Source organism: Taurulus bubalis, assembly GCF_910589615.1.
Source record: "Taurulus bubalis genome assembly, chromosome: 13".
Taxonomy (NCBI): domain Eukaryota; kingdom Metazoa; phylum Chordata; class Actinopteri; order Perciformes; family Cottidae; genus Taurulus; species Taurulus bubalis.
Genome location: NC_136601.1, coordinates 11,483,981 through 11,508,979, shown reverse-complemented (window position 1 = coordinate 11,508,979; position 24,999 = coordinate 11,483,981). Strand labels below are relative to the sequence as shown.

Here is a 24,999-nt window from a genome sequence, read left to right as displayed (position 1 = left end):
GTGTAGAACATATCCCTTTATTTAAAATCCTTTGTCGGGTTGGTGAGTCATTATTAACTTGGGTATAATCGCAGACTGAATGGCAACCCGTGGAAGATGAAGAGGGCCAAAGACTGTTCAGGACTAAGCCATAATATGAAATACTCTCTCTTGACACTCTAGGACAGACTTGAAAGTGAGTGCTGTTTCTTTGTCATCTATTGTTTCACTCTGTTTTCTGCTTGTGGTGCTTGTATGTGCTGCTGGCTACATGCCAATTTGTTTTGCAGTGTATAGCTATTAAGAGTAAGTTACTGTGCCTATGATAAGTTCTGCTATTTCTGTTTGACCTTTAATAAAACACATAATCGTGATCCTCTTGTGCTGTGTTTTTTTCATAATTGTTTTTGTCCCCTTTAAAGACATGTTCATGCATCTCCTGGATTGTGAGCTTTGATATGACTTGATGATATTTATATGACTAAAGGTTATATTACAGTATATTAAAATATTGTCTTAGGAACTGCAAATAATGCAAGCGTCTTGATGTGAAAATGCGTCTTGATGTGAAAATGATGCAGGCCAACACCTCCTACATTCTACAATGAATGTGTAGTGGAGATCACAGCCTTTTGAATTCCAAAATAAATCAATCAACTTGTTTTTGACAAAATCATTCTGGAAGCACATTTTAAATGTGCTGAAAATAAAAAAAATTAAACGTGAATCATATAAACCTTAAAAGTACCACATCACACTCAACCATGATGGCACAGTGTATTGACAGACCCTGGAGTACACGTCTGCATCACTGGAGGAAGGTGAGAGAAGATAATACACTGGAGGACAGCAAAAGAAAAGATGATTTTCAGCCAGAGTATAAATGAAATCACTAGCTTGACACATCTGAATATTTAAGCTATCATAAACAAGGTAGGTATAGGTTGAAATGATTGTTTGGCAATAGTAATATATTTTACATTTATCATTCAGTATTATAGTTACATAACAATAAATTAGAATTTATAAAAAGAGTATTGCTCTGCCTTTTTATTTTTTTAATGAGAGCAAAAATACAGACATGAGAGAGTGGGAGGATTGGTAGCCTATGGCATGTAACACTCTCCCCAGCTAAAATCAAACTAGGGACCATGGTATGGTCTTAACCACTAGCCCTGTAGGACAACTCTTACATGTATTAATTATTTTTTGTCCAGTGGTTTTTTGGAATGACCTTAAATCAGTAAAAACGTCTGACTTATAAAAACCTATAGATATTTACAAATAAAAATGATATTTTGCATTTTGTTGCATCTGTAAAGCTCGTTCAAGTATTTAGGGCTCACTGCTGTAGAGACGAGGCTTTTATTCTGAAAACAGCCACACCGGAAACCAGGTTGTCGTTAGCGGAAACCAGACTGTTAGCTTCAGGAAATCAGTTGGTGGAGAAAAAAAAGCTCTCCTTTCTGTTATCAAATCTTCCCTGCTCAGAGCCAAACGTACGTTGGAGCAGCAACAGTCTGTGGCCAATGGACCCTCGGACTACAACATCGAATCTGCGGTGTGTCCGTCGATAGTACGCCTGGGTCCCGAGGCGCCAGGCCGGGCCGGAACCAGAATAAGGCCCGGACGGACGGACATAACCAGCGCTGCGTTTTGCGACACCGGCGGGCTGGTGTGTGTGTGTGTGTGTGTCTGTGTGTGCGGGAATCGTCATGTTGGTAGGGAACGCGTAACGTGTATCACCGTGACTCGCCGCCTGTAGCTCCACGGCACGTTTGTTAACGAGTCCCCGGTCCTTGTGGGCGATCACATCGGATATAACTTCTCGAGGTTCGGGCATGGGACCGCGGGACGCTGGGTTTAGCCAGAAGCGAGCTAGCGTTCACGTGAGCTAACGTCAAACGGACGTCAACTTTTACTCGTTAACCAGCGAGGCGACGTGAGAAAAACAACGAGTATGAGCGCTACAGCCGTGTTTCTGTCAATGAAAGAAGTTGTTTGATATTGCCCCTCATTCCCCAGCTTGTCGGCTCTTTAACGGGCCTGGTCGATGTTTCTGGGGCGAGTATAGCAGTGGAGCTCAGTTAGCTGCTAGGTTAGCCCGCCCCGATGAAGGAGTACAAAGTGGTCGTGCTCGGCAGCGGCGGGGTCGGGAAATCCGCGCTGACCGTTCAGTTTGTTACCGGCACCTTCATCGAGAAATACGACCCAACCATCGAGGACTTTTACCGAAAGGAGATCGAGGTGGACTCGTCTCCCTCCGTGCTGGAGATCCTCGACACGGCGGGGACGGAGCAGTTCGCCTCCATGAGAGACCTGTACATAAAGAACGGACAGGGGTTCATCCTGGTCTACAGCCTGGTCAACCAGCAGTCATTCCAGGTACCTGACGTCACCTCGCACACCTTAAACCACACACCTTAAACTGGTCATGACGAGGTAGTTAATTACGGGGTGTGACTCGTACTGTAATTGTAGAGACTTGCAGCATTCTAATGTTACTTTATATAAAGACGATCATTCATTTGATGAAAAATACTTGTTCAGTTTTAGGCAACTTTATAGACGGTAAAACCTTGTGCAAATAAGCGAGTGGAGACTTCATTTTCTTTATCAAGCTACCAAGAAACATGAAAGTGTGTCACATAATTCAAATGTGAAACAGTCTTAACTGGATAACAGCTTTAAGCTACCAAGCGTGCAAAACTGGTTCCTAGTTAGAATGTGTGCAGGAAAAGGAAAACAAATCTTTGCTTCGTAGTTACTACAACTTTTCAATTTGGCCAAACTGAGTTTAACAAAAGTCAAAATAGTGAATTGCCTCAACAACTTATAAAAACACCACAATGTGCATGTTTAATAGAGAGAGAGATACTTGTGATGAAGTTTTACATGGTAACATTTAATGATAAAGGTCTAAGCTGTGTCCTAGTTTCCATACTACATACTAATTGTGTACAGTATGTAATATACCGCTGTTCTAATTCTCATTGTATACTGTTTTTGCAGGTAGTATACAAAGATATACTTGTATCTTCTCTACGAACAGGAATTAATATAATACCAACAAAATTTGATTAAAACTATGGAAAGCCCTTGCCAATTAAACTTAACATAGAGAAAGGAAAATGTTTAATACATCATAACATCTTAATTTAACTGTTTCTCCATCATACTCGATTAGTTTGTGTTGTGTTTACATCAACCGCACACTCTCTCGGTGTACTGATTATTCATCTGTGCTACCAAAAACTGCGGTTTTCATGAGAAAACACTCGTATCCTCTTCATCTTTCAGGACATCAGACCAATGCGAGACCAAATAGTTCGAGTGAAGCGGTTCGAGAAGGTGCCGTTGATTCTGGTCGGGAACAAAGTCGACTTGGAGTCTGAGCGTGAGGTGGCTGGGGCAGATGGACGAGCTTTGGCTCAAGAGTGGGGCTGCCCTTTTATTGAAACTTCAGCCAAGAGCAAGACTATGGTGGACGAGCTGTTCGCAGAGATCGTCCGACAGATGAATTATTCCACACTGCCGGAGAAGCAGGAACAGTGCTGCACAGCCTGTGTGGTACAGTGAGAAAGAGGTACAAGCAAATTCCCATCCTCCTTTTGCATTCTTGCGTTCATATACGGGCTGCCCCAAAGAGCTCACAAGCACAGCACAGTTGGCGGCGCACTCATTTTCAAAATGTGACAAAATGTCCCTGTAATGTAAAATGGTTGAGAAGAAACTGAGAATAAATGTGACAAATGGATGACTGAGGCATTTCAGTGCAGTGTGAGGGAGAGAGGATAGGTCCAGTTGGAAGTGAGAAAGACGAGTGGGCGGTGCTGCTCCATGCAAACCGTTGGTTTAGCTTGTGATCATAAAATTGCAGAAAGTATGTGGCATGAAGAACACAACTGTAAAGCAGCTCAGGGCCTTGCAGACTAATGAAACGGACAGTGCTACGAGCCGAGCCGCAGAAAGAGGAAAATGTGACATCCTGAAAATGAAAATATGCTCCAAAACAGGAAGTTCACTTTAGATTCTGTGCGAGGTGTTGCCAGTGTTGCGCAGACAGCTGCACACTAAGAACGCCAGTTTTTGCCCTTTACACTTGTTGTATTAATAAGATGCCTCTTTCTCTTTCTCTTTTGTAGATGCATAATTTGTCTGGATCACCACAAGGATTTTGATGTACCATGAACCTGGGGACAAATTGACACAAACTTACCGGAGCTGGTAAAGTTTCTGTTCAGTGTGGTTTCTGACTGTATCACAGAGCATCTGACAGGAAAGACGTCTGTCCTATTTTTGATATCATAACTGTTTAGAAGACGTTTCTGCTGCAACCTTAACGGCCTTTTCGATCATCCAGGATGGATTCAGACTGACGGACTTGTAATGAGCGAGAACGACCATCTGTGAATTTCAGTAATTTTTTTTTCTCCTTTTAGTCGGAAGTATCCCTCAAATAATAAGCAGGAGTGTTTGTGAGGTTGCAGCCTCTTTTTAAAGCTGCTTTAATCACTATTATATACTTTATTATTACTTGTATTGTGTCTCAAGTTTGGAATTTGACAAAGTATTTCATAATATAGAAACATTTTGACTTTTAAGCATGCATACTTCAACCAGTTTGCTGCCCAGGTATGCTGCTGGCTCTATTTTGAGAATCTTGTCTGAAATAATTCTTCTATCTGACATGAACTACAACAGCGTGTACAGCGTGTTTAGGAAAATTAGACGGGATGTACGACTCTGGAATACTCCTGTAGCATCAAGAATTTCCTTTTTTATTATCGCAGTAGCCTGAAGCAGCTAAACTCATCTGAAAACATGCATGCTCAAAATTGAAAATGTTCTACTAAATCAACTCGAAGTGATAAGGAGGAGCCATTTTACTGTTTTTAGCCTGAATTCTGTCAAAGTCTCTACAAGGCATGAATCACAGGGACGCAGGTCTTCCATTTTCAGTTTTCTCAAGGAGTCTGTGGGAGAATGATTTTGGAACGACCAAAGGAAGCTCACAGTGCAACTTTGTGTTTGACTACATGACGTGTTGCTTTAAATTCAGGAGACGCAGATTTCTTATCATCAAATTATTCGCAGCAATGTGGTTTGATAAAAGTTCTGGCACAGTTAAATCAGATTTACCTTTGTATTTTTCTTTTTCTTATAGTAACATATTTATTAAAAACTAACGACATGGGTAGCCAGTTTTAAACTTTTACTAGTTTTTGCTTTTTGTGACTTTTCAGGATATCTGGTACATTGTTTTTGAAGCTGAGGATTTAACAGAGCCTTAAATAACTTCTGTTGCACCCTGGTGTCATGTTTCTTTTTCTTCTCAAAGATATAAAAATCTGTCGTCATTTGGTAATAAACATGCTGGCCTTTCTGCTTTTGTCATTGGGCACAGTTACGGTGTTGGCTTTGATCGATTTTTAACTTTGTTTTACAACAACACTCATGTCCTGTTGGGCAGAGCACCCAACTCATGTTGAGTGCAGGAGAAGTGCACCTGCTTCCTCTTATAAACTCAATAGTCACAAGCCCATATGTATATTTAAATTGCTTTAAACTGCTGTTATTGTTCCTGTTCATACGGGCCAATATCAAATCCCTTCATGATGCCGTTCCAGTGTGAAGGAACAAGGACGAAATCCACAGTTCAAAGTTATGACTCAAGTCAAGTACAGTGAACGATAACTCTTTCAATAAAGTGTGTTTTATACAGATGTGAAAGAATCATTTAAACGTTTTGTAAAAATGTTCTCATGAAACATTTCTTCATTTTATGTTTTGCCCACATTTTACCCCACTGGTTTTGTTTGAAAGATCAAAAATGTGTTGTTGCTTCTTTTTTTTTTTAACTAGTACAGAATTAAATTATATAGGCTTTAAGTTTATAGTATTTATATGTAGAATAAGACTATGCGTAATGTTTCTGATCATGTCTGACGAGTACTTTGTCTGAAGCTACACCGTCTAAAAATACCAACTCTCAGAAGCAGGCTACACTTTCCACTTCCTCGTGTGTGTTTTCATGCATCAGGCTGGCAGAGTGCAGTAGAGTTGGTGTGTGCTCTCCACATTTTGTTTCTTTGTGTTTGTCACACATAGCGGCGCTCTAGTTTCCCCGTCCCACGGAGAACAGGGCTGGCTCTTGTTCCTCTCGCTCTGCGGTTGTCAGGTGGAGCGTCTGTGCGCTTGCTGAGCTTGTGCATCCTTCACCGAGCTGGCAGCAGCTGCTGCGTGACGTCTCTGAATCGGCAGGGTCACCACAGCTCTTCCAAGCTCCTTAAGAAGGGAGGGGGGGGGCGTATTTTGACTGCCTTGTCCTAGCTCCTGCTGGGTTTATCTCTGCCCACACCACAAGAGTTGTAGGCAGAGACACCTATCCAAACAAAAGCCCCACAGAGCCACTGGGCTGTCATCTGAGTACCAAGTAAACAAGAAGGGAGCCAGCGTGTTCCTTCACACTGTCCATGTTCAGGTTACCAGACAGTATGAACGGCCTCAAGTGTCATGGGAATGGTTGCGTTACATTTATTTATATCTATTTGGACAATGCAACATTTATTTTACAGTCTTCAATGTTTTTTCCCCAAGTGGACTTCTGGTCCTCCATGAGCACACATGGTTTACAGGTTAAATGAAGTTACTGCAAAATGTGGTTGTGAATGTGTGCAACACACTCATACTTAAGTAATAATGGTAATACCACAATGTAAAAATACTCCATTACAAAGAAAAACTTCAATATTTTTACTTGACAGTAGTTGAAGCATTAGCCGTAATATTTACTTGAATTATCAAAAATAGGTGTTTGTTATGCAGCAGAATGGCATCTGTCAGTGTTACACAACTCCCTGTTTTATTGTTGGTGACTAATGATTGATTTTTATTATTTAATTCATATTGTTGGTGATAATGTGTTAGCAGAATGTTTTTTTAAACTGACCAAGGTGGACTGTATAATACTTGTTTGGTAAGTTAACAGTCGCAGGTTTTCTTAATTAAAGCTTTATCTGATAAGTAGCTGAAAAATACAGTTCAGTCCAGATCGCTATTGTCCTTCAAGAGAACACTGGCAGCATGAATCTTAAACAATAGAAGACATTAAGAGTGCTGATCTGCTACGTTAAATGCATTACAGTGTAACAAGTAAAGATTAAACCAAATGAAAACTCCAACAATAAGATGAATATAAATTGCTAAGGGACTATTTTGAATGAATAGTGTTTATTGTACACAGGAGAATGATAACCTGAAGTTATTTGGTTGTGTCGCCGAAACTCACATCAAACCAAATTCAGCCTATTTATACTCTAATGGCCTCCACATTTGGTACATTTGTACATCACTAAGGGTGTATGAGGGGGAAACATCAGCAGCAGTGATGATGCACCCTTGAGCCCAGCCGTCAGTGTCAAGTACAAACGTTAATGCCCGGATTCCTTTGTGTATCTCCTGCGACAGGTTTGCTGGTGTACACCGACGCCTTCCAGTAACACGAAGCCTGAACATCTCATGCTGTATTTTTCAAGTGTGTTTGCTTGTCATCAATTGCCTTTGAGCGCTTATTCACTGCCACTTACTAGTCCAGGACATTGATCTGTGAGAAATAGGTTGGTGGTGGACTGGAACTGCAGAGCAGGATGGACACCAGAATCATTTATTTTTGTCCCCACATGTTTGTCATGAAGCACAATCTTTTCCAACAGCTTTGCCTTGAGTTGAATCTTCCTCTTTCCAAACAGAGTTTAACTTACATCACAGCACAAGCTTCTTTCTTATCAGATGAATGCTTCCCTTAAAGTATCCATTATAATCCATAGTTTATTGTCAGATAACGTCTCGACATGTTTCTTGCTTCACTGCAGCTTCATTTACAACATCCTTAAAGATAAAACCTTAAGACGAGAAGCAAGGTTACATACATTCAACATAGCATTATAAACACCAAAGACAATGATATTCAAGATATTTTATCAGGGATTCAGCTGCATATTTAATGTTCAGATTGCTTCAATCTAACCTCATCAACCTAATGTTTGGTATCTCTGATGTGAAGGTAACAATTTGTATCCACTGTTCAGGACATTGGGGACTTAATATGTTATCATGGTAGGCTGATTCATAGAGTTTATCAACGGGTTTAACTGCAGTCTTTGAGCATATCTAGGGACATTGGAATTGTGTTTTTATTATAAAGAAGTGGTATGACTAATATTCTATTCCATGTATCGCTGTGCAGCTCAGAGACCTCAGACTAGTATTTTTCCACTCAAACACAATACTGTATGAAGCGGTTACAGCTCCAGGCCTCGAGGGGGCAGCAACACGTGTTTGATTCACGGTCACGACTGCGACGTCACCGGCCTGACGCGGAAGTAGCTGTCAGTTCACGGCTGCGGGACAAAAGTGAGCTGCTGTGAGAGGAGGCAACGAAGTGCTTTTGAAAAACAGTTTTAGCGGAGCAGTCATGAAGACGGTGTTTGTAACTGTCGGCACCACGAGCTTCGATGACCTCATTGAAGGCATCACGTGTCCAGAAGCCGTTCAGGTGAGTAAAGCTGGTACAACCTAGGGGTGGAAGAAGTCTTCAAAAAGTACCAGTAGCACAGTGACACTATATAAATACTCCTACTACTTAAAATGTTGCAAAAATACAAGTACAGAGTTTTAGTCTCTAAGTCAAAGTAGACCCCTAATTATGCAGAATGGCACCTGTCAGTGGTGTATTATGTTATTTTCATGATAACCAGGTTTTTAGGTGCTGTATCTTAACTTGTTTGTGTAGAGCTATGTTAAAGTACGTCCTACTTCATATTCCTTTGGTCAGTGGAATCTTTAATACTGCGTTATATTTTATAAAATGGGCATGTAATTTGAAGTAAAATCTTAATCTGAAAAGCAAGTAGAGTAAAATGTACAATATTTTCCTTCTGAAATATATGTACAAGTAAAACATCAAATGTATATACTCAAGTTAAGTACAAGTACCTCAAATTTGTACTTAAATACAGTAATTGAGTAAATATACTTTTCTCCATTGTAGTATACTACTAACTGGATATTGAGTAGAGTATATCAAACATTCATTCTAGAACGGCATTCAAATTAAAATGATCTTTTTCACAGCTAATTTGCAAACAATAGGTATTGAAACAAGAGTAATGTATACCATTAATGTATCTGTCCTGGAACAGCGATACTTGAATATGGTGTGGCCAATAATTATTAATGATCACAGCTACAAAATAAGAAACATGAAACCAACATTGTGATGTTCTCAGGTTTTGAAGTTGGTACTAAGGAAATTCATTGAGAGAATCGACTGAGACCTGCTGTTTCTAATAATTAATGGGGAAACTTCAGAGCACTTAAAGATGTCACCTGTTGGACGTTTTTTCAGTGGTGACATCCACTATCCAGGTGTTTGGTCTGCAAATGTGTACATTGTTGACCACTTTCATAATAAGTTTCTTCTTTCTCCCCGCAGGCATTAAAGGCTCGTGGATATGAGCGTTTGGTTCTTCAGGCTGGAAAAGGATCTATTTTTCCAGCTGCTGACAGCTGTCCACAAGTCAGACTAGAGGCTTATCGGTTTAAAGACTCTATAGCAGAAGACATCAAGCAGGCTGACCTTGTCATCAGCCATGCAGGTGAGTTAAAATATACAAAAAACACTTGAACTCCTGCCACCATGACACTTTCTCCTGTTATAAATAGTGGCTAGATATTAATTTATCATTCCTATTATTCCAAAATGAGCAAAACTACTGTCTGCTAGGTTTAGTTTAGTTTCAAAACACATTGCACATCATAACTATTAAAGGGGTCAGACAGAACAGGTAGTTTCCAATGTTCATTTCCTGACAAAAAGACATTAATATATTCAAAGCAAAAGCAAATAGAGGTACAGTATGCAAACCATAAACAGAAAACTGATGATTATCACAGCAGCGCCTCAGCAACAGACCGATACCACCTGAGAGCATCAGAGGACATCCAGCAAACTACAAGCTGAAACCTTTTTAGCAGCAGAGGCATGGGCGACCATATTTGTTTGTGATTGAAGCACAATCTTACCTGATAGTTTTTGTAATTATGAACAAATTATGAGCACCTTACAGTATTGCTGACTGTTTTCAAAAGCATGTCATATAAACCTGTTTGTGTCAAGTAATCTGTCTTCTAGGATTTCAACAACAAAAAAACAAAAAAAACTCTTTGGCATCATGCCCATTAACAGTTGAAATGAACAGTATTATGAACTAAACTACCTACAAACAAAATAAATTATTATAGTAATAACATAATACTTTTCAGCTGTGTCATGCCGTGGTGTTTGTTTATCTCCATGTGGTCCACTACTTCTACATACCAGGAAGCCTTGTTGTGTATTATTGGTTATCTTAAATGGCAGAGCTTCCCAGCTTCAGAAATGTAGCAAAAAAATAAGTAGAAGACAGTAAGTTCACTGTATAACTGTATGAAATTTAAGTTTTATAGCATAGTAAAATTACGGCAAACCAGCGGTACTCAAAGCACAGACCGACCTCCGTTCTACTCGTGAATAAGGATGTTTTGATCTTGTTTTCGTCCCCAGGAGCAGGAAGCTGTTTGGAGGCGCTTGGAGCAGGAAAACCTCTGCTAGTCGTCGTCAACGACAAACTGATGAACAACCACCAACTGGAGATGGCCAGACAGCTGCACATGGACTCCCACTTGTTGTACTGCACATGCAGGTATGTGTGTTGTCACATGTGCAGTTTGTACGTGTGAGGTTGCTTAGCAAAACAAAAGTAAAACGCTTTTTTAAATGTATTTATTTATTTTTTCAGCACCCTGACAGAAACCCTGAGGACGATGGATCTCTCTGTTCTTCAGCCCTTCTTGCCCGGACAGCCCAAGCATTTTGCAAATTTCCTCGACAAAGCCCTCAATGTTCAGTGAAACTTTAATCTGACTGCTTGTTTTCTGTTAAACTGAAGTTTGATGACCTTTAGAATATCATGTTTTAGTAGATCATGATACTTGGTTCTTCACTGTGATTGCACAGCACATCTGACACTATTTTTGTATGTAATAATAATATATTTCTTATTTCGAATCCTTTTGTGTCCTGTGAATTATTTGTATATTTATTTTAGATTGTGTTGGTTTAAAGGTTTTTTACGAGTCAAAGAAAAACAAAACTACCAGGGGTTCGAGGGAAATAATACTCAGCAGTTCAGAGAGTTGAAGGCATCTCTGTACCATGAGCTGTAACAAAGAGAGCTGTGTTCATCCTGTTCAGCTGGTTGTACATTTTGAGTTGTCTGACTTCTTTGATGTTATACAATCAATGCATTTTGTCTATGTCTTGACCTCACCCATGAGGAATGGTAAATCTAGAGAGAAGCTTATGCTTATTGCTAACTAAAAATTGACAGTAAAACAAGTTATGGGGTCCATTAAATGAGGATGTGCCTCTTTTAGTATTTGTGGTATGAAGGGAAGGTTGCAGCTGTCACACACTTTAGGGCGACTGAGGCTCAGTGGTAAACAGGGTCGTCCTTCAATCAGAGGATCGGCGGCTTGATCCCCGGCTCCGCTAGCTGTCGATGTGTCCTTGAGCAAGACACTTTACCTTAAATTGCTCCCGTAGCTGCGCCTACGGTGTATGAATGGTTGATAATCCTGATGTGGCACCTTGCATGGTAGCTCTTCTCATCAGTGTGTGAATGATGTTATGTAGTGTTAAAGCGCTTCGAGTAGTCGGAAGACTAGAAAAGCGCTATACAAGTACGGGTCCATTTACTAAGCATAGCTCTTGAATAATTTATGCTATCTGGATGTTTTTTATGATTAGTAGACTGTCAAGATAGTATTTGGTTGTGTTTTGAATTTATTTGCATTTCTAGGTTTGTGTCTGGCATTTATTTAGTCTTCTGTGTATGAAGTCTCGTCAGTGACGGCTCTCTTTCTCACGAGGACAGGCGTCTCGACTCAGACCAAACTCTGCCCATGGGTCTGTGTTAGTGTTGCTCTAACTTTTTGTTAACTTCTTTATTTGTAGGCCAAGCGTTTGTATCAGAGCTTATGGTTAAGGAAATCATTAGGTAAAAATATAAATTATATATGTATACTTCCCCAATACATTTCACTTCAGTCTGTTATCAGATGAATAATCTAACTTAAACTAAGTGTACATGGCTATATTTTCCACTTATTTAAAAAGACAGTTTTCAACTTTACCAAGACACTAATGAAATGTGCTGCATCACAGAGAGGAGGGTTGTATCTATTCTTGCTTAAAGGGTGAAACCTCCCAATATGTACACTCCAACTTCTTCCAGTCCAATCTGGCAACAACACGTGCAGACAATTGGTGGCTTTTTTGTTTGTTCTGTTTTTTGATGTTGTACCAGGTCATGTTGTGAATGTTTTCAGTAGAATCCCTCTTTATATGCTATGACTACCTTTTTTTCTCTCAAGTCTACTTTCAATCTGCTGATAAGCAGGGGCACCAACTGCCTTAGTAATCAGTGTATGAGAGGCTGTTAAACGTCACCTAACCTGTAGGAAAGAGACATATTATATGTACATAGACAGGCTGGAAACGGATATTTTAATGATGTTAAATAGTTGCAGAAGACACATTTTGGAAATATGTTGATGTATCGCTGCTGATTCATCAGTTCTTTAGTTACAGTTTCTTCACCAGGAGAGGTTTTATGAAACAGGAAATGATGGGTGAAGGGCAGCACGAAGCTTAGTTTAGCTCCTCCACCTCTAAACAGTGTTTAGAGTCAGAGCTGGAAAATGTTTTGTACACTTTCTGCGACGGAGGCGGAACGTTTTTGCAGCAGCTTTACCGACCAGATTGGTTTACCTGATAAAAATGTTAATGTGGCTGGTAGAGCAGGTTAACAGCCCAGTTGCAACACCATTTGATAATGATACTATATCATGTTCTTTTCCCAATTTCCTGAGATGTAGATGGAATGTCAGGCAGCTTAATAAAGAAAGACATCTCTTATATCAAAGTTGTGCAAGAGAAATAAACCAGAACAGTGGCAGACTTCCTTCTAAGGAAAGTCCCTTCTATTTGTTTTTAGGAGAATTTCTGTGTAATAGGTGGGGCATAGCAGCTGTCTGATTCTGGTTACAGCAGCCAGCTGTTCCATTATATCATTTTAATTAAGGAAATGGTTAGTTTTCTTTAATAAACAACAGAGAAAGAGAGCAAGGGGTCAAACCACATGAAACATCCCATTTCAAAAGTTGCCTGGCAAAACTACCTTCTTATTTTTTGATTACTGATAACTAAATAGCATTATAATTTGTTCACGGCTGTCAGACTCAAACAACTACATTGGTTCCAGACACTTTAATATGATACGAACATTAAGGAAGTAATTTGATAATCTCTTGGCAGTTTCTGAGATTCACAGACAAGTTTAAAGCCATATGCTAAACTTTAAATGTTTTTGAGTCAATATCTCTATTGAATATTATAGATTTGAAACGATTATCAATTGAGAGAGAATTCATTAAAAACTATATCTTGTATTCAATTACACGTTTTCCTTTTCCCACCTTTTCAAATGTGAGGATTCCATTTTGTGTCTTTAACTTTGTAACATTTTATTTATCTTTTGGGGGGATTTTCAGTTGAAAAACATAATTTGAAGATGTCACTTTCGCTTTTAGGACACTTTCGCTAATACAAATAGTCATTGGTTGCAGCCCTAAAATATGGTTTTAAAATCTAGGACCCTTGCATTGAAGATAGTCGCCTGGTGTTTTCCCCTGAAACAATAAGAACTGTCGCTAAGTGGTTTAGACCGGTTCTGCCTGCAACTGCATAAGATTCACATGATGTTTGTGCAAACTGCATGTTAATCTAATATAGATGGACAATCTAGGCCAGTGTCACTTGTTTTCCCCAGAGCTCCTCTGTCAGCTTGGTTTTTACTCAAGTTGTACTTGTACTGCCTAGAACTTTAGTCATAAAAATGCAAATTTCCACATTATACTTAACATTTATAAGGTGATATTGCAGAAACAATGTATGCACACTTAACACATGCTGATTGTTTTCACAGTTGGTAAGAAAGTACAAAAACACAGAAACTACTTGATATGAAAGTCGTGATTCTCAGACAGAAAAACAACTTGATTTGAACCAATTCAATCCCAGAATGCTTGATAAAGAACAAACGCCCCATTCATTAAGACAAGAGAAGACTGAATAAGTCCACACAAAAAGGAACAATTGGGTCAAAGCAAGCCTGAATGTAGTGGTCAGTTGTGGACATCTCAAGTAATCAATGCTTGTTGTGTGTTTAGTTTACTTCAGGATACAAACAAGAATGCTACTTGTTGTCTGCCTTTATTACATTGTAATGACTTGATGTATGACAGCAAGATGGTTGGGATTATATCGTCTCCCCTGTTACGTTTTACATAACTTTGATGCAAACAACGTCATCTAAGAGATCTATCGACAGATTTATTCTCAATTAAGCACCTCGTACGTCTTTTAAAAGTAAAATATCAATCCATGTTTATAACTGATTTAGCTTCAATAGTGTGATCCCGTTTGACATTGTTTCTTTGGGTGTTTAATGGTCCACCCACAGGGCCAAGATAGGCCAGACAGCGTCACATTACGTCATGGCATATTATTCCAAAAGAGTATTGATATGCTGTTCTAACAGCAGCTACTACTATTCTTGGAAGGTTTTGTGTGTGTGGACTTCAAATTAACATTTTTGTTTTCTGCATGGAGTTGAGGTCAGAGAATGCCAGTTCCCTGACAAACTGGGGAAAAACATTTTTTGTCAAGCTTCATGTACAGACGAGAAGTTCTGTCATGTTAAAACCAGGAAGGGCCTTCCCCAAAAATGTTGACTACTTCTCACTTTACTACTCAGCAGTTGTAAAAATGTGTGTTATGTGTTACTGAGAGATTTATCAAACCTCCTGTGGGGGATTCAGGGTGTTTCCTCTGCATCCTTTTGAGAGTCTCTTTAAGATTTTGCATTATTGGAAGTAAGGGGACTCACCCACACCCTAAAACAGTTTTAGAAAAAAACAATACCCAGAATTATGTGGACAAGTCACATGATCAGATCCATGCACCTATAAACTGTCTGTCCCACCAAGCAGGTCTACACATATGATATTATAGTTCCTGTGGTAACTTTCAGGGGCTTCTGGGTTTGACAAATCATATTCAAATAATTAAAATAAAGATAACTCTGCGTTGTGAGGCAGGCCCGATACGTCCTGTTGTTCAGGTTGCCTGCAGCACTGTGGAGATAGGTCCTACAAAAGGTTCCCTAATTCATGTGGGACAGTATATTGTAGCTAAAACAAAAAAGGCCGTCCATAAAGAATACATCTCGCCTCCTAACAAACGCCTCGTCCCATCAATCGGTATGAAGTTTGCAGCCTGACCCATTGCTGTGTCTTTTTGCCTCTATGCGTTGTTGTTCTGCAGATGTTCATTAGCATTTTGGATATTACGCTGCGGGAGCCGGCTCCGCCTCCTGCGCTTTGATTGGGCACACTGTTACTGGAGCTGTCAGCTCGGCTCCGGGAAGGTTTCCTCTCCCAGTCCGGTGTCTCCAGCTCGAGACGGACCGACTGCAGCTCGCGACGGGGTCTGCTCGCCTTTGTTAGCGAGGCACCAAGGGGAGACAGAGCCGCATCCATGCAGTAGCACACTTTTTTTGGAAAATGATCATCTGTACGAATAAAATGGAGTACCCCCTGATAACCCAGTGCCAGCGAGCCCACAAACAGGTAGGTTAAAGCTGACGGGAAAGACAACGCTGTTGGACAACAGTTTAATTAGTTTTAACACACTTGCAGCTGGCGGCTAGCTGGGTCGCGTGAGTAACGTTCATTCATTTGGTGAAGGGATTAACGTTGTTTTTTATTTCAAGGAAGAAACTCTTAACCAGCTGCAATCACCTCAACCAGGTTTGCCGTTTTGTTTTTTAAAAAGCTTTAAATTACCTGTTTGGGCAGTGAACAGCCGGTGGCGTAAAGATGACCATTAACAGTTTATTAAATCTCTAAACTTTTTAACTTGTCAACCAGTAAGTTCTCCAGCGTCCCAGTGGCCGTGAGTCAACTGTTAGCTAGCAAACTTCTGACCGAGCTATAGCTAACTCAGCTAACGGTTGACTGAGATACAGTTAAATCCCAACTAAAAAATGAAATAAAATACAAGTAGTTTTCATGAATGTAATTCTGATCTGTGAGCTAGATGCCACCTTTCACCACCACCAAGAAACATTTAGTAGTTAGTTTCTATCTCCAGCCGTTGAGGTCACGTTAAAGCTCGCAGCGCCTCGCCAGCGGGGTATAAACTAACTCAACCGTCGTTGGTGACTGTAACGTTACATTTAAATAGATAACGTGAACAAAACGATTCGTTTGCTGTCATTCTGTGAATGCGTTCAATGTGATGTAGGTTAGAGCCGCATAACGTAACGAAGAGTCTTCCTTTGTTGGCTCACCGTTGGTGATTTAACGTCAGCGTTCAGTATAACGCATTTTATACGCGGTTATATTTAACTTCCACGCAGGTTTTGGTCGAATACTAACGTTAAATTGCAGTGACGGGGGTTGAGAGCTTTGCAGTAAAAGGATAAATCTGTAGGTGACGATGACATCATCTAAGGATTTTGAAGAAAAGTGTCAGTCAGTTACTGTGAAGTAATGCAGTGCCATTTAATATCCATAAATAAAATATAAGGACGAGGCACAACAGTGGACATGGTTTTACATCCACTAGGATGGTTGCAGATTGTTCAGTCTTTGTTGCTACGAGCTCTTCTAAATGTTGGCGACTTTTATTGTGCTGTTTTCTGCTGGCTGAACTGGACTGCCAATCAAAGTTGTTTTTCTCCTCTGTCGCTGTTTTTCCGTTTTGCAACAGAAGGGGGGCGCTGTCTCAAGTACAGTCCTAAAAGACATGTTTGCTGCAGATTAGAGTCCAGAAATGGAGCAAAACAGGGAGGAATGTGAGAGGCAAGGGATTCAAAACCCTCTACTCTGGTTTCAAGTCCAATTTGGGTTACTTCTGACTATCTCTCTCCCTGTTTTGCTGTTCATATTCATATGCATCCATATTTAATCGTATAGCATTGACTAAATAATCGTCTTTAACGATCAGTGTTTGTATTGAGACCTATGGAAAGCAAATTAACCCTGGGAGTTTACTCAAAGCACTTGCACTTGTCTGTTGAAATAAACAAGTATTTGGCAAGCTTGAAAGCGCCACCACATTTGAGCATGTGCCTTTTGATATGATAACCTGCACGCCCCTGGCTTGTCCGTGAATGAGATTAGTAATGAATGACCTGATTATCAATGGATGTCTTTTGTTGCCCCATTGCTCTGCCTACCTGGCCTGTTCTTTGACAGGTCTAATCACTCATCTGCTGTGTGTAGGCTTGGCTTTCTTTATTTTTTTAAAATCCTGCAGCACAGTGTTTTGTTTGTCTTGGTTATGTTGTATGTGCTGTCCTACCCAGCAGCTCCTTTCCCTCCCCTCCCCTCTTCTTCTCCCCTCGCCAAACATCTTTAGGCTGCAGCTGGTTTGTTTTGCACTTCTCTCTGAGTTCATGTTGCAGAGCCAAAATCGGCCCGAGCTGCTTGTGTTTCCGGTGATTTGGGGAGGAGGGTTAATGCCGGCGCATGATAAGGACGGACCCCCTCCTGGCTCAGTTGGAATGCAGATTGAATGTCCTTCTCCCGTATCTGCAGCAGCCCCCCTCCTGCAGCCCACCAACACCACACATACAGACATTACAAGCATGTCTCTTCTCAAGCTGACACACTCACCCTTCCTTGGAAGACTGCGGGCATCCTTGTTCTACTTCTGTATGTGTAATCTTAGTCCTTTAAATTCCTGCACGTGCAGTGCTGCTGTTTTGTTTGTCAGCCTGCTATCATAGCCTGTCTTTGTCTCCATTTACTTTTCTTCCCCTCTGTGACGTCATCCCTGTTTTTCATTTCACCCCAGCCTCTTGCTCCTCTCTGATCAATAAACAAATGACCTGTCATCTGTTGGGAAGGGAAGTTTTTGTTATTTTGAATTTTTACTTACATTCGGCCATCTATGAGTTTTTTGTGAGTGCCATCTTTTGCAACTAGGCCACAAGTTTGAATCCATCTTGTGAATTGAATATAGCAGCGCTCTAAAATCAACACTACCGCCTCGTTTTTGTCACCCTCACGCTTGGTTTCTACTTGGGGGAAAAAATGGCTTTGTTTCAAAATTAGAAGCTGCTGGGAGTACTGTAAGCAGAATGAATAGGTCTGTGTGCATAACGCCTTAATGTGCTTCACTCTCATACTGTTTGCATTCATGTGAAACCAAAATATGTTTCGTACTACCATATACAGTCGCTCAAATTATGTGTCTTTTTGCTACACACACTCACACTTAAAACATTTTTTCTTTTCATGCGGGTGTTTTTTTTTTCCTGTGGGTGGACAATAAGGAGCGCATCGCCTTATGAAAAGTACTGCTGTGTGCAGAATTTGTGGCTTGTTTTCAGGCAATAAAGATAAAGCAGTGTGGATGGGTGGCTGGACACAGCTTTGACAAAAGATGTCTCTCTAAACCCTCCCTTGGTGTGTATTGGTTAGAAATATTTTTGTTTTTTTAAATGATGTATCACTTGAAATATTGATTGCTTTACTTGTGGAGTCTGTCATCCAGTAAAAAAGATGTAATTAAAGATGGAGCTTTACCTTTTATGTTTTAGGAGTTTCAAAATCTGAGAATTATTTTTAAATTTCACTAAACATTGTCATACACTTACTGTATATTGTTTTGAACTGGCAGAGTTTTAATTTAGCTTTTATGTTAGCAGGTGTCAGCAGACTCAGACTAATGCAGTTAAAACTGTAGGATGTAGTTCCTGCTGTGCGACTGCTCACATCAATCGTAGTTCCTGTTTCACTTTGACATTTTCTGTCGAATTTGCCCAGACATGTTTATGAAATCTCACAAAACACCTATTTCCTCTTTGATTGTGTGTGATGTCAGTCTTCTAGGTCTGTACGAGAGTAAGTGTGTTGCTTATTTTGCTGTTCTTGTCTCGGCTGTAGATTAGATAGAGTCTGAAAACCAAATGAATGACAGTTAAATGGCCACTGACATGGAGAGATCTGTGTTTTTACTACTGGTTGTACATGTATTTTGGTGAAATTTTAGTGTTTCTCATCAGGCTGTGCAGCCTAGTAAATCCCAGTGTGGGCAATAGAGTCTCAGACACTAACGCTATCTACACGAGTCATTTCAGCTTTAACTATTCTAACCGTTACCTTTTGCAGAATTAATCCTGATGAAGAAATGTTTTCCATGATAACACTGGAGCAAGTCAAAGTTGAATGTCTACGCTGTGCCCCGAGTTATTGCGTCACCCGTTTATGACATTTTTTTCATACAATGTTTGGATTTTGGACTTCTGTTACAGGTCTTAAATCTGAAACCTGACTTGTGTTTTTAGTTTTGTATTCATATCGTCTGCTGTGCAGTTACTTTTTCATTCTGTATTGCACAAAAAAAGTCCACTATATTAGTTTGCTGTCACATATGCAAGTACATCAACCTTTTTTTCTAAAGAGCATTTTTTACCTATAAAACATCATGTGCTTCGTTGTATGCATCTTGGTCATTGTTTTTCTCTTACTGTTTAAAGGAGTTTATTGAACAGTTTCACATGGATCTTTCATAATCCAATACTGGTACAATCATAGTGGTCTCCCTACATAAGTCCTTCACGAGTTGAACTCAAAGCATGTTTCCTGCATTGTGTGTAGACCCTGAAATGCCTTTTCCTTTCAGTGACCGGGCCAGTTGGTGCTTGATGGCGCAGTAACGTAGATTCTGCAGCTCAGCATGCTAATCAGCAGCTCTTGTGTTTGCATAGAGATACTCCCATGAATGTGCTCTTGTCAAGAGGTTTTTGATTGGCAGGCACCTGTGTGCTCTATGGACCCTCCGACCTATTTCTCATGTCTGTTGACAGACAACAGTGGGTCAGGGTCTGTCTGAGCTAGTTTCATTAACTGTCCTTTTTTTTTTTTTTTTAATCCTTTCTGTTAGATATGTTTTCTCTTTTGCTTTATATCAACTATGAGATTAGGGAAATGTAAACATAATGAGATTGATTTGTTTGACGTGTAGTATGTAAACATGTTCTGAGCGTATATAGGTCAAGAGGTGGCGCCTCTAGCAGGATCACAAGTAAACCCTGATCCACTACAGACAGAAGTGAAATACCAGAGGGAGCTATCCGCCAGATAAACACAATGATGACTGTCAAAGAGCTGTACGAGGCTAAAATGACATGGTCAACATACGCTTCGACTGTCTTTGACATAAGTTGATGTGAAAGAAATAAATCCTAGACAGCATTTAGTGATCTTAAAAAGAGAAGTCCTTGCCAACTTGTTTATAGTTCAGACTGGAGCGAAGCATTTGGCTTCGATCAGCTCTGTACACTCGGGTTTCACATACAGGCGAACTGCCAGAGGCTGAGCTCCCAAACACCTTTTCCTAGAGGCCATTGTATAATGCTAAGAGGGGTAATAAATGTCTGTGCCTATGAGGGCAGCCCAGCTTCCCTCTCCACATGGGTCTGTTTCTCTTGGCCTCAGGCTTCTCAGCCCAGGCACACCTATGTTTGTCTTTGGTCTCATCCACTTCTATGCTGCTGCAGAGTTTCCCTCTTCAGGGCCTCTTAAGCCCAACTTTCACGTTAGTTTCTTTTATTATTATTATTTTTTTTAGGGTTTCACCCTGGTTTTTGTTCACTGCAAAGAACTGGATGCCTGTACAATCACAGAGCCTCATCTACATTACATACTATTGTAGTAGAACTGTCTGAGGCATCAGACCCTGCTGCAATAAAGATGAATTGGTGTCTTTGTGCTTTTTGAGACTCCAGCTGAGCACCATTTTTTTGTGCAGAAAGAATATTGCAGGAATTCACTCACTTGCCACTGGTGCTGGTATCGCGGCTGCCTCTCTTCAGATGATTTAAGGTATGGAACATGACTCCAAAGCACAGCCTGAGCCTGTCACCACGTGGTGTGGTCACTGAAGTCCAACCTTATCTTGCGCCAACCTGCTTTGGCTACAAAATTAGTTCTAATAATGCAGTCGGCCCCGCATTACTGTTTTTTTATATCATATTTTTTGAGGAGCCTTTTATATGTATGCCGTATTTTGAAGGAAACTTTTCACAAAGATAACATGTCGGTAATGATTATACACAAACTACAAAATCAAGGAAGACATTAGTCACGGTCACTATGAGCACTTTGACATTGTCGATGGCTGCAACTAAGGTTTATTACTTTATCAATTCATTTATGGATTATTTTCTGATTAACTGATCCATTTTTGTATGTCTAGAAGTCGTCTTCCAACTGCTTGATTTGTCCAACCAAAAGTTCAAAACCCAAAGATATTGAACTTACTGTCATGTAATACAGATAAAATCAACACATACTCATCGAACTATAGCACTGGAAATTTAGGACATTTTTGATAAATAGATTCTCCAAATGTATGCCGCCTCGGCATCCTACATATGAACACAAGGATTAAACATCCTCCAATTATACTGCAATGCCACACAGCACAAGGTTTTTGCTTTTCCCGTCAGAAACCAACCGTCTCCATCTTCTCTGTTTTGGTTTCTGCAGGTGATGGTGAACGGTGAGAACGAGCGAGTGTCGCTGCTGTTCATGAAGGCTCTGGTCAGCAGGGGGAGCGTGGACGCCGTGTCCCAGCAGATGGCCTCTCACCCTCAATACTTGGAGAGCTTCCTGCGCACACAGCACTATATCCTGCACATGGACGGCCCCCTGCCACTGCCGTACCGCCATTACATCGCCATTATGGTCAGTTAGCAAGCTGTTCTTGTTTACATACCCAGTACCTCACCATTCAACACTATATGTAGCTTAGCAAACACAATATTTTTGGAAGCTGTTCTTTACCAGGGTTCATACTAGTATCATGCAAAATTAAAGAATAACAAGCTCTAACTTTTGAGTGGATACTTTTCCCAAATCTTTCTGCTCAACTTTCTCTTCCAATGATTTTCAGGCTGCGGCACGACATCACTGCAACTACTTGGTGTACCTGCACTCAGCCCAGTTTCTCAGGGTGGGCGGGGACCCTCTGTGGCTGCAGGGTTTGGAGGCAGCGCCCCCTCGCCTTCGTCTCCTTGACCACATCAACAAAGTGCTGGCCCACCAACCCTGGCTCACTGCCTGCTCACACATCCAGGTACAGCAAAGCAACACAGGCTGACAAAACAAAATGTTTAACAGAACAAGGCAGTATAAAAGGATTATCCATTATCACTTACAGAAATACAGAATTATTTATGTCTGACCCTGAGCTCTTGTGTCTGTTCCCACCAGACGCTGCTGAAGTCGGGCGAGCAGTGCTGGTCGCTGGCTGAGCTGGTGCAGGCTGTGGTGATCCTGGCCCACTGCCACTCCCTCTGCAGCTTTGTGTTTGGATGCGACACAGACTCCGACTTTGTTCCTCTCTCTAAATCTACCAACGGTGTCCCGCCGACCTTCTGCCCCTTTGATGCTGCCAACGGCAATGCCAATGTGCCTCAATCGCTTGCCACTCCCTCTGAACACATAACACGAAGACGGGTAACAAATCCGTTTTGTCTTTTAAAGGAGTACATTAGCTTGATTCTCTTTTTTATGTAAGTGGAAATAGATATGAAGGTTAGATATGCATAAAATAATATTTTTAAATTACACATTTTATACAGTTGCAACTTACTATTCATTTAATTGACAATTACTCGCTAAATATTTTACTTTATAAAAAGAAAATATCACAAATTTCCCAAAAATACTCAATTTACAGAGAAAAGCAGAACATTCTCATTCTCTACACAGCATGTATGATCTCTTACATAAACTATTAAAATAAACCATAATTCATAGTGTGAATTATGTGGTTGAGTTAGTCCAAGCATGTGTTTCTCAGCGTTTAATGCAAATTGATACGGCATCACTTTGAAGTAAAAGAGCTCTTTGTGTATATATGAGATGAAAGTGGGAGATGCATTTTCTCATAATAAGGATTATTTATCTGTTACTTGTAAGATACTTGAAAGTAAATTTAACTTCATCAGCGTTTTTATTCTGGTTTTTGTGTCGACAGTCTCTGGACTCCAGTTGTGACATGGTGTGTCTAAAGGAGAGGATTCAGAAGTCCCAGGAAGAGCGCGAGAAGAGAGAAGAGCGTCTGCTACAGACACAAACACTCCAGCAAACTGGTAAACCGACAGATAAGATAACGCTGCGCACATCATCCCACTCACTTCTCGTGGTTATCTTGAGCGTTACATTCATGTCAAATGGTGTGAAACCTGAGCAATCGCCACTCATCATCAGCCACACTTATTGACACTCTCTCTCTGCCTCTCCACCTCCTTTTGCTTTCATTGTCTCTTTTTTTTAGATATCGAAGAAGAAGAGGAGATGGTGTGCTTCACAGACCCGACGCATTTTATCACAGACCCTGACTTGTGCTATCAGGAGTTTGCTCGGAGAGAGGAGGACCACTTTCAAGTATTTAGAGTTCAGGTGAGGATGTTACATTGGTGAACGTGTCGTTAGGCAAGTGGTGTGTTGTCAGTTAACTTGGTATGTGTGTTAAGACCCTATGTGCTAAGATGTGCAAGAGGACACCTTAAACATCCAGTTTCCTTATTCCCTCATGTATTTGCAAATGTGTGTGTGTGTGTTTAGATATAAATGAAAAGTAAATCTAGCTGGTTTACTTCATTCGGGTTTAACAAGTCATTTTTCCATGTATGCTGAGAACCCAATGAGTTTAGATCTTGACTTGTTTTTTTAATGTTGTAAAGATGTGTGCATATAGGTTTAACTCACATCTGAGAAAAACAAAATACAAAACATGCTATATACTGCTATATTCAGTAGTTTAGGGCTAATAAAGTGATGCCATACTTTATACCATAGACATATGGGCTGGGAACCACTGCTGTTCTTGATGATCTTAAACTAAAATCAAAACCTTGCTGACTTTAAAGATGTGGTGTATTGTCTCTGCAGGACTATTCATGGGAGGACCACGGCTTCTCCTTAGTCAACAGATTGTATTCGGACATCGGGCACCTCTTGGACGACCGATTCAGGAGTGTGACTACTCTTCCCTCGATGCACAGCCCCGACCTGAAGAGGGCCATCTGGAATTACATCCATTGTGTGTTAGGAATACGGTGAGACAGCCGCAAAAACATCCTTTGTGAGTCATAGAAAAGGCGTTTCTTTGAGTTTAGTAGATAAACTAAACGTTTGTTTGTGGTTACAGGTATGATGATTATGATTACGGAGAAGTGAATAAATTGCTGGAGCGGGATTTTAAACTGTACATCAAGGCTGTGGCTTGTTTTCCTGATGCCACCAAAACTCCAGTGTGTCCGCTGAGTTTGGCTCCACTTAAAACTTCAGAGCGGGTAAGAAGACTTTCACTGTTATCTCTCCGTCATTCAAACATCTTTTGAATCTCTCTGTGAATCACTTTTCATTTTATTCTCCTCAGATACACGTTAATCTACTGATCATGGAGGCCCGGCTGCAGGCTGAGCTGCTATACGCTCTGAGAGCCATCACTCAGTACATGATTGCCTAAGTGCTCGGAGAGGCACAAAGCTAAAACTCTCCGCCGGTACAGAGAGACCCAGAGACGCGAGGATGAAGAAGTCTAAACCGCAGACGGTGAAGTGGGACAAGAGCGGCACATTTAAGGACACAGAGTGCCATCATTTAGTAGCTGTGCCTCATGAATGTGCTTTTCTTTTTCTCAGATTCAATGTATTTATACCATAGTGTGCCATGCCCCCCCTCCTCCTGCAGATTCTTCTGTTCTCTTATCAAACATCTTGGCTCTTCAACGTTACGTGCAATTATTAGAGTTGTTTAAATTTGTAC

General features: G+C 40.5%; 3 protein-coding genes across 3 annotated transcripts in view; all 3 read left to right on the top strand.

Annotated features, from left to right (window-relative positions):
- Positions 1 to 2,091: 2,091 nt before the first annotated feature.
- rap2c (RAP2C, member of RAS oncogene family) lies at positions 2,092 to 5,380 on the top strand (the record flags this gene model as incomplete). The annotated part of the gene is made up of 3 exons (XM_079228350.1): positions 2,092 to 2,364; positions 3,280 to 3,565; positions 4,125 to 5,380. 2 exons carry the CDS (start codon positions 2,092 to 2,094, stop codon positions 3,556 to 3,558), a joined length of 552 nt encoding a protein of 183 aa, XP_079084476.1. The 3' UTR covers positions 3,559 to 3,565; positions 4,125 to 5,380.
- Positions 5,381 to 8,400: 3,020 nt separating this feature from the next.
- LOC306745459 (UDP-N-acetylglucosamine transferase subunit ALG13) lies at positions 8,401 to 11,068 on the top strand. Its single transcript, XM_079228249.1, has 4 exons — positions 8,401 to 8,536; positions 9,476 to 9,638; positions 10,586 to 10,724; positions 10,821 to 11,068. Exons 1-4 carry the CDS (start codon positions 8,456 to 8,458, stop codon positions 10,930 to 10,932), a joined length of 495 nt encoding a protein of 164 aa, XP_079084375.1. The 5' UTR covers positions 8,401 to 8,455; the 3' UTR covers positions 10,933 to 11,068.
- A 4,601-nt stretch (positions 11,069 to 15,669) lies between these two features.
- sesn4 (sestrin 4) overlaps positions 15,670 to 24,999 on the top strand; it is a 10,883-nt gene continuing 1,553 nt past the window's right edge. The window contains exons 1-9 of the mRNA XM_079229050.1: positions 15,670 to 15,774; positions 21,709 to 21,906; positions 22,115 to 22,297; positions 22,435 to 22,680; positions 23,204 to 23,318; positions 23,504 to 23,628; positions 24,121 to 24,287; positions 24,380 to 24,524; positions 24,611 to 24,999. The exon at positions 24,611 to 24,999 is cut by the window's right edge and continues 1,553 nt beyond it. Of these exons, the coding sequence (XP_079085176.1) occupies positions 15,709 to 15,774; positions 21,709 to 21,906; positions 22,115 to 22,297; positions 22,435 to 22,680; positions 23,204 to 23,318; positions 23,504 to 23,628; positions 24,121 to 24,287; positions 24,380 to 24,524; positions 24,611 to 24,700 (1,335 nt within the window). The 5' untranslated portion in view covers positions 15,670 to 15,708 and the 3' untranslated portion in view covers positions 24,701 to 24,999. The remainder of the gene's footprint in view (positions 15,775 to 21,708; positions 21,907 to 22,114; positions 22,298 to 22,434; positions 22,681 to 23,203; positions 23,319 to 23,503; positions 23,629 to 24,120; positions 24,288 to 24,379; positions 24,525 to 24,610) is intronic.